At 55.8% G+C, this 9,137-nt stretch overlaps 1 protein-coding gene across 3 annotated transcripts in view; it reads right to left on the bottom strand.

Annotated features, from left to right (window-relative positions):
• Positions 1 to 1,201: 1,201 nt before the first annotated feature.
• WDR62 (WD repeat domain 62) overlaps positions 1,202 to 9,137 on the bottom strand; it is a 52,617-nt gene continuing 44,681 nt past the window's right edge. For 2 of the 3 annotated variants that reach the window (XM_011948542.1, XM_011948558.1), the window contains exons 22-32: positions 6,705 to 6,923; positions 5,437 to 5,564; positions 4,995 to 5,098; positions 4,540 to 4,650; positions 4,163 to 4,300; positions 3,446 to 3,560; positions 3,223 to 3,349; positions 3,090 to 3,141; positions 2,318 to 2,953; positions 1,634 to 1,791; positions 1,202 to 1,542 (exon numbers count right to left, since the gene is read on the bottom strand). In XM_011948542.1, the coding sequence (XP_011803932.1) occupies positions 1,282 to 1,542; positions 1,634 to 1,791; positions 2,318 to 2,953; positions 3,090 to 3,141; positions 3,223 to 3,349; positions 3,446 to 3,560; positions 4,163 to 4,300; positions 4,540 to 4,650; positions 4,995 to 5,098; positions 5,437 to 5,564; positions 6,705 to 6,923 (2,049 nt within the window). In that variant the 3' untranslated portion in view covers positions 1,202 to 1,281. The remainder of the gene's footprint in view (positions 1,543 to 1,633; positions 1,792 to 2,317; positions 2,954 to 3,089; positions 3,142 to 3,222; positions 3,350 to 3,445; positions 3,561 to 4,162; positions 4,301 to 4,539; positions 4,651 to 4,994; positions 5,099 to 5,436; positions 5,565 to 6,704; positions 6,924 to 9,137) is intronic. The other variant, XM_011948550.1, reaches the window with a different exon arrangement.

Raw genomic sequence — 9,137 nt, 5'->3', positions numbered from 1 at the left:
CACCATGTTGGCCAGGCTGGTCTAGAACTCCTGACCTCAGGTGATCCACCCACCTGGGCTTCCCAAAGTGCTGGGATTACAGGCGTGAGCCACTGCACCCAACCAAGAGTGGCTTTTTTAGCAGACACTCCATGTGGCCAGATGCCTGCTGCCTGGGGTAGCTGGTACCAGTGCCGGGAGCTCATGGAATGTAGAACTCCTGAAGGGGAAGCAGTTATCTGTCCCAGTTGCTGGTGGCCTGGGCCTGCTGCCAGGATCATACAGTGGGCAAGCCTGCCTGGGTTTCTTGTTTTACTTTGTTTTGTTTAAAGAGATGGGGTTTTGGCCAGGTGCAGTGGCTCATGCCTGTAATCCCAGCACTTTGGGAGGCCGAGGTGGATGTATTACCCAAGGTCAGGAGTTCAAGACCAGTCTGGCCAACATGGCAAAACTCCATCTCTACTAAAAATACAAAAATCAGCTGGGTATAGTGGTGGGCACCTGTAATCCCAGCTACTTGGGAGGCTGAGGCAGGAGAATCGCTTGAACCTGGGAGGTAGAGTTTGCAGTGAGCCGAGATCACACTACTGCACTCTAGCCTGGGTGACAGAGCAAGATTCCATCTCAAAACCAAAAATAAATAAATAAAGAGATGGGATTTCACCAAGTTGCCCAGGCTGGTCTCAAACTCCTGGCCTCAAGCGATCCTCCCACCTCAGCCTCCTGAGTAGCCAGGATTATAAGTGCAGGCCACCATACCCAGCTTGGGCAAGCCTGTTCCTGGGTCCTCAGTTTCCCCTGTTGCAGATAGGGACACCACCACCCTGGACCTTGTGGGATCTACTGTGGCCTTGGCCCAGAGGCCCCGAGCGTGATGTGGCAAAGCATGGGCTGCTGGGCAAGGTAGGCACATAGTGATCACAGCAGCCCCAGAGAGTTCTCAGGCACTGGCAGGGGGCAGGTAAGAGGGAGGGGCTGGCTCCTCCCTGGGGCACAACTGGGCCCCACTGGGTAAGCACCTCACATTAGTCTGCGGCAGCTCTGTGCGCAGTGTGGGAGGACCGGCCCTGATCATGGCTGCAGTTCCTGAACTTCTTGGGAATGCTGGTCCCGTGCTCTCCACTGACAGACACGAGTTCTCTGGGCATCACCCTCTACCCTCCCTCCCTGCTTCCACCTGAAGAGGGCTTTGTGGATAGGCCCAAACAGACACCAGGAACCATTCCTCCAAGCTGTCAGTTTATTCGCTCAAAATACCTAAGTCCTCAGAAGCAGCAGGGCTGTGGTGGAGGGGCTGCACCCTCAGTGCCCCCGTGCCTTCCTCCGTACAGCCTGCACCAGCAGCTCCGAGTAGTGTTCCAGCAGGGCCTGCAGGTCTGGGCTGGCCAGAGGGCACAGCGTCGGTGGGGAGGGGGGTCCTGGGCTGGGCAGGGCCTGGGCTGGGGCCACACTGGTCCCCACCAGGCATTCGGCCTCCAGCTGACTGTGGATCCACAGGAAGGTGGAGACCAGCTCAGTCCGTGCCTGCTGCTGCCTGGTGTCCACCTGGCCACTGGAGATCAACTGCAAGGGATGCCAGCCTTGTCAGGGGCCACCAAGGCCAGGCGGTCCCAAGAGACCCCTCAACCCTTTCCTGACTCTGGGTTTGGCTCACCACATGGTAAAGGTCGAGGGCTTCTTGGAAGGTGGTCTGCAGCCTATGCAAGATGTTCCCCACCCTGTTCAGCTCAAGGGGGGACGGGGGCAGGGCTTCAGCCGGCACCCAGGGCTCACTCCAGCGGGCAGGGCTGCCCTGGAATAGACCGAGCGCACCTGAGGTAGAGAGGAGGGAATGAGCAAGACGAGCTGCATTCCATTGGTGTGAGCTGCCAGGGTAGTTGGGTGGACTCCATGCTGTCCTTCTGTCTGGAACTCTTCTCTGGGTCCCCAAGGCTCCCTCCCCTTCACTCCCACAGGTCTCTGCTCCAATGCAGCCTCCTCCCTGAAGCCTCTTCTCGTTCTCTGGTTTGTAATCCAACCCATCCCCACCCTGCACTCCCTCGCCCTCCTCTATCTCTCCTGAGCATGTGTCACTTCGTGATACATATGACGGGTTCCGTAAAGGTTTAGTCTGGGCATTGCCCCCAATGAAGATGTCAATTCTCTGTTTTGTCTACCACCATGTCCCATGTCCCAGGGTCTAGCACAAAGCCCAACATGTAATGCTTATTAAAGTTACTGAACGAATGAATGAATGGCACAGTTCCTGTGGGCAGGTCAAGTGTCCATCTTTGAAGGTGAGCCAGCTAGCACACAGGATGGGCTTAGGGGACAGTCCTTGCTCCAGGGCTGTACTCACCAGAGGTGGACTCCAGGAGGGAGGCAGTGCCGCCAGGGACGCCAGGCCTGGCCTCTGGAAGCTGGGGGCTACTGGGGTGGGCAGGAAGGCCAGGGGACTCAGGAGCTGGGAGACTTGGGCGAAAGGCAGAGCCATGGAGCCTTAGGGTGCTCTCATCCATGGGGCTAGGGGCTGGGAAGCTCACTGCTGGGATGGTGACGCCAGGCTGGGCATCCACAGGGGGCAGCAAGAGCCCGTCACAGACACTTGACAGGGTCAGTCTCAGGTTGGCCCGGGCCTCGTGGTTGCCCCAGGAATGCAGGGCAGGCTCTTGGCCCTCGCTGCTCAAGTTGGGTGTTGCTGCAGCGGTGGTGGCCTGAAGCTCCTGGCCCAGAGAGGCCAGCTCCCCAACAGATGATGGCCTACGGAGGGGCTGGGCCAGTGTGGCCACGATAGGGCCCTCGCTGTCACCGAGGGAGATGCTGCGTGATATCCTGGCACGGGAGCTGGCAGTGGCCTCCATGTAGGAACAGGTGGAGGGGGTGTGGACACCCTGAGCCAGGCCTGGGGTGGGAGCAGAAGTGGGCGTTGGGAGTTTCCTATCTGTGGGCAGCACGGAGGCAGGGACACAGGACGCCAGGCTCGTAAGGCAGGGGGCTGTAATGAAAGCAGATGGCACTGACTCCCCTACACAGAGCTGATGGCTAGGGCCCCCCTGGCCCCACAGCTCGGCTGAACATCCGGCCACTTGCCGAGAAACCCAGGGTTGTCCGTCTGGGACTGGGGCACTCACGTGGTGGGCGCCAGGCCTCCAGGGTCTCCTCAGCCTTCCCTGCAGCGAGGACCTGTAGGCACAGCTCTGAGGTGAGGACAAGACCTCAGGGTTCCCAGCCCCATGCCCTGAGGGAGGTGGCCCCAGTACTCACGTGGGTCCCGTCTGGGGAGGCGTAGCCAGTATCTGCTCTGGGCTGGCTTCCGCCTCGGTCCACGGGTTTGACCTCTGGAGACTTCATGAGGCGCTGGGTTGCCCGGGGAGGGAAGGTGTGGGTGAACCTATAGGAAGGAGAGCAGGGGGAATGATTCTCATTCAGCCTGCTCCGGGGGGCAGCAAAGGAGCCAGAGGGTGGGCTGTGCTTGGCTAGCTTCTACCTGGATGCCTTCTGGAGGCTTGAGAGGAACTGAGTGGAGATGCTCAGGCGTGGGTTGAAGAAGTACTCCTCACCTTCAGAGCCCTCCACGTCTCCCGGAGCTGTGGGGAAGAGCTCTAGGGGAACATCCCGAGGTGACCCTCATAACCCTTCCCGCCAAGCAGCCCCGTCCCCAGGCCAGCCAACAGCCCAGTGGGGCAATCCCCAGAAACCCTTATCTGCAGACACAGGGTACAAGCAGGGGCAGTGGGCAAGGAGGCATTGTGAGGCTTAGGTCAAGAGTGAAGCAGCAGGCCAGGAACGGTGGCTCACAACTATAATCCCAGCACTTTGGGAGGCCAAGGCGGGTGGGTCACCTGAGGCCAGGAGTTTGAGACCAGTCTGGCCAACATGGTGAAACCTCATCTCTACTAAAAATACAAAAAATCAGCAAGGCTTGGTGGTGTGCGCCTGTAATTCCAGCTACTCGGGAGGCTGAGGCAGGAGAATCGCTTGAACCAGGGAGTTGGAGGTTGCAGGGAGCCGAGATTGCGCCAATGCACTCCAGCCTGGGCAACAGAGTGAGACTCTGTCTCAAAAAAAAAAACAAAAAAAAAAATGGAGCAGGTGTTCTCCACTTACCCTCCCGGCCCTGCTGGGGAGCCAACTCCAGGGACACCAATGCTGTGCCCAGGCTGCACAGATGGCCTTGGCAGGTGCGGGTGAGGCAGGGTCCTACCTCTGCAGGGGGACTCAGTCAGTGTCTCAAAGTGGTGGCGGAGGAACTTCTCCTGCTCCGGAGTCTGGGGTAGGGAGCTGCTGGGGACGCTGGGTCCCTCGGGCAGGGACAGCTCATCTTCTGTGGGACCTGCACATCCTGACAGGGAAGGAGGGGAGGGACAAGAGGAGCCAACACCATGAGTCACAGCAGACGCCACCTGAAATGGAGAAAGCAGGCCCCACCCATCCCTGCCCTGTTGCCTGCAGGCTGAGAAGCAGGGATCCCCGTGTTCCAGGCTCAGTGGGCTCCAAGTGCGGGGCCTGTGCTTAGACACTGTGACTGGCCCTAAGCCAGGCCCGAGCAGCAAGTCCCCTGTGTGTCTGGCCCCTGCTTACCTGGGAAATGGGGCAGCAATGTGGCAAACCGAGGGGCAGGGTCAGGAGGCGGAGCTGGGGAGTGGATGGCCGCGAAGCTGCACTCCAAGTCGGCCTCTGACTCCCCCGAGTCTGAAGGAGAGAGTCGGGGTCAGGAGCCCACAGCCTGACCATTCAGGTGAGCCAGGGCCAGAGCTATGCTTCCCTGGGCTCAGTTTCCCCATCTGGAGGAGGGATGATAAGAGCACCCACCCACCGTTTTATGAATGAGGGAAGTTCCACATCAAGGAGGTGGCAGAGCTGGACTCTCAGCTGTAGGCAGCTGGGCCCAGAATCCTCAGGCAGCAGCAGGGACCACGTGTCTTCCTTGACAGACTCTGAACTTCAGTACTGGGTCAAAGTCACCATTGGTGCCCAGAAAGGGGCCTGGCTGAACGCACAGACTGTCACAGGGTCCCTGCCTGCCCTGCACTCACCCTCAGGCGGGCTCTGGTCCTTTGGGCTGTCAGAGGACACCCTGAGGTAGGAGTTGCCCTGCTGGTCTCCAGGCCTGGCCTCCGCCTCCTTCCCACAATACTGGCTGCAGTGCCAGTGGGGGCAGAGAGAGAATAAGGACTTCAGCTAGAGACTCAATAGCCAGCTACACCTGGAGCCCCTAGGCACCCGTACCTGCTGCTCCTGCAGGAGCACTGCCTCAGCCTCCCTGCCTCCTCCAAATGTCCCCTCCTTCCCCCAGGTCAGGCCCTCCTGTACCCCACCTGGAACCTTGGAACTAAGGCTGGGCTCCTGCCCCATGCAGGCCACAACTGTCTCCACTCCCACAAGCCCACTGGGAAGGCAGAGAGCAGTTCTTCGAGGGTGCAGCTATCAGCTGGGGCTTCCTCCAACTAAAGCTCCCTTAGTAGAAAGGACACCCACCTGTCTGTCCCTGTGACTGTCACTTCTGCCTCCAGAGAGTAGAGGATGAGCTCACTGGCCTCAGATGATTCCCTCTGTCGGGGGAGAAAGGAGAGGTGCCCACGGCCAGCTTCCTGGGGACTCTCTGACTATGGAGAAGGCAGCATAGCCATTCTGAAGCAGCCATGGCTGGGGCCACTATTATGCCAGGAACCACGCTGGCTGCTGGAGGCTGTGACCCAGGGCCTGTGCCACGCACTCTGCTCACAACCAGCTTGTCCTGGGCTGCCTCTACATTATCAGTCCCTTTATAGATGAGGAAGAGGTATGGCACCAAAAATAGGAGGTCCAACCCTCTACGTGTCTATTTATATGAAGTTCAATAATAGGAAACCCAGTCCTTGGTTAGAGGTCAGAATACTGGTTATCCTGACGCAGGGACCTGACTGGGAGGGGCAGAAACCTTCTAGGAGGTAGAACACATTCCAGATTTTACCCAGGGTAGTGGACATATATGAATTACACAGATAGTTCATCAAGCTGTATACCTAAAATCTGTGCATGTTACTGGATGTATATTATACCCCAATAAAGATGACAAATTATAGGATAGGATAAAAAGGAATTTTGTTTGGAAAATAGTAGAGTAAGAGCTAAAGTTGCACGGGCACCTCTAAGAGCCCAGGCCCTATGTTTAAGCATGGATTCCTGTAAAAGCCCTCTGGGGCAGAAGAGATTGTTATTACCATTTAAAAGTTTTTTTTTTTTTTTTTTTTTTAAAGAAAACAAAACAAAACAATTTAAAAAATATTTTTGTAGAGGTGGGATTTTGCTATGTTGCCCAGGCTGGCCTTGAACTCAAGTGATCCTTAAGTAATCCTCCTGCCTTGGCCTCCCCAAATGCTGAGATTAGAGGTGTTAGTCACTGCCCCTGGCCCCATTATGACTACTTTTTAGACGACTGAAGTCCAGAGAGGTAAGCCTCTTACTCAAGGTCACACAACAGGAATGGGTAGGGTCAGGGCTCCATCTACCCAAATGTCCCCCCACTTGGGTACAAGCCTGCTCTAGCATCCAAGCTCTTAACCCCCAAGTGACTCACTTTCCAATGACTCCCTGTCTGCCCTGGGAAGTCTTGCTGTGCAACAGTCCTGGGGCTCACCCTCCTACCCTTTACCGCCTCATGTAATCCTCCCTGCCCCCATGGAGTGGGAGTCAGCCTGAGGCACCAGGCCCCGGGGCCGTCACAGTACCAGGGCTACAGGCCAGGCTTGGGGGGAAGTGCGTACCTCACTCAGCAGGCTGGCCAGGCTCTGTGGCTCCACTGAATCCAGAATGGAGTTCTCCAGACTCTCGGGCTTCGTGGGGGTAAAGTAGCAATCCAGGTCCTGGGCATCCAGGATGGTCTTGAGGGGCTCTTGGCCAGCCCGCTCTGCCCAGCGGCCGTGGGGCTGGTAGCTGTGCTTGACATGGAAGGCCAAGCCATCTGCCACATCATCATCCCCTAGCTTGAAGGATATGGGACAGTCAGGCACCTGGCTGAGTGCTCACTCACTGCAGGGAGCGCCACAGACATTTCACACAGCCCATCCGGGCTCCTGGCTTTCAATACCATTCAGAAACAACTTCCAGGTACATATCTCCAGCATGAACCTTTCTCTTTTTTTTTTTTTTTGTTGTTGTTTTTGAGATGAAGTCTTGCTCTGTCTCCCAGGCTGGAGTGCAGTAGCGCGACCTTGGCTCACTGCAACCTCCACCTCCCAGTTTCAAGCAATTCTCCTGTCTCAGCCTCCAGAGCAGCACCACCACACCTGGCTAATTTTTGTGTTTTTAGTAGAGATGGGGTTTTGCCATTTTGGCCAGGCTGGTCTCAAACTGCTGACCTTAAGTGATCCGCCTGCCTCGGCCCAAAGTGCTGGGATTACAGGCATGAGCCACACTGTGCCCAGCCCATTTTGTTGGTTTTTGGTAGAGGTGGACTCTCACTATGTTGCCCAGGCTGGTCTCAAACCCCTGGGCTCAAGAAATCCTGCTTCGGCCTCCCGAAGTGCTGGGAATGCCCAGCTGGGATTCACGAACTTTTCTCTGAAACTTCAGAACTGCACATGCGATTGCTCTACATCTCTGTATGGATGTCTGGTAGGTATTTCAAAGTTAACATGCTGACAACTCAACTCCTCATTTCCTCCACACAAACCTGCTCCTCCTAAAGCTTCCCTGTTTTAGTTGTTTTTTCCAGTTGCTCAGGCCCCAACCTTGGGATCATCCTTCATTCACCTCTCTTATTCTGTCTCTTATAATCCACATTGTCTTTCTCTTCTCTTTTTCTTTCTTTTCTTTTTTTTTGATACGGAGTCTTACTCTGTTGCCAGGCTGGAGTGTAGTGGCGCGATGTCGGTTCACTGCAACCTACGCCTCCTGGGTTCAAGTGATTCTCCTGTCTCAGCCTCCTGAGAAGTTGGGACTACAGGCACGCACAACCATGACCAGCTAATTTTTGTATTTTTAGTAGAGACGGGGTTTTACCATGTCGGTCAGGATGGTCTCAATCTTTTGACCTCGGATTACACCCGCCTCAGCCTCCCAAAGTGCTGGGATTACAGGCGTGAGCGACGGCACCAGCCTCTTTTTTTTTTTTTAAGAGACAAGGTCTCGCGCTGCTGTCCAAGCTGGAGTGCAGTAGCACAATCGCTGCAGCCTCCAACTCCTGGGCTGAAGCGATCCTCCTGCCTCAGGCCCCTGAGTAGCTAGAACTATGGGTGTGCACCACCATGCCTGGCTATTTTTTTTTTTGAGACAGAGTCTTGCTCTGTCGCCCCAGGCTGGAGTGCAGTGGCACGATCTCGGCTCACTGCAAGCTCCGCCTCCTGGGTTCACGCCATTCTCCTGCCTCAGCCTCCCGAGTAGCTGGGACTACAGGCGCCCACTGCCATGCCCGGCTACTTTTTTGTATTTTTAGTAGAGACAGGGTTTCACCGTATTAGCTAGGATGGTCTCGACCTCCTGACCTCATGATCCGCCAGCCTCAGCCTCCCAAAGTGCTAGGATTACAGGTGTGAGCCACTGTGCCCAGCCATGCCTGGCTATTTTTAATTTTTTGTAGAGATGGGGGTCTCACTATGTTGCCTAAGCTGGTCTTGAGCTCCTAGCGTCGTGGCCTTTACAGGTATAGGCTGTTATGACTAGAACATTCGTCCCAGTATCTGCCTGTCTCACTTGCTTCAACTCTGATCAAATATCATTTTCCCAATGAGGCCTTTCCTGTTCACTTAAAACTGCCACCCCCCAACACTCCTTATTTTCTCTATTTTTATTTTTTTTATGAGACAAGGTCTTGGCTCTGTTGCCCAGGCTGGAGTGCTGTGGTGCCATCTCAGTTCCCTGCAGCCTCAACTTCCCTGGCCCAAGCAATCTTTCCACTTCAGCCTCCTGAGTAGTTGGGACTACAGGTATGCACCACCACGCCTGGCTAATTTTTAAATTTTTTGTAGAGATGGGGTCTCACTATGTTGCTCAGGCTGGTCTTGAACTCCTGGGCTCAAGCGATCTACCTGCCTTGGCCTCCCAAAGTGCTGGGATCAGAGGTGTGAACCACCGTGCTGGGCCCCTGTTCTTATTGTCTTTTTTGAGACAGGACCTCACTCTGTTGCCTAGGCTGGAGTCCAGTGGTGCCATCTCGGTTCCCTACAGCCTCAACCTCCTGGGCTCAAATGATCCTCCCA

This window comes from Colobus angolensis, unplaced genomic scaffold, assembly GCF_000951035.1.
Source record: "Colobus angolensis palliatus isolate OR3802 unplaced genomic scaffold, Cang.pa_1.0 Scaffold107, whole genome shotgun sequence".
In the NCBI taxonomy this organism is placed as follows: Eukaryota; Metazoa; Chordata; class Mammalia; order Primates; family Cercopithecidae; genus Colobus; species Colobus angolensis.
Note: the sequence above shows the minus strand (reverse complement) of the source record. Positions and strands in the feature narration are given on the sequence as shown.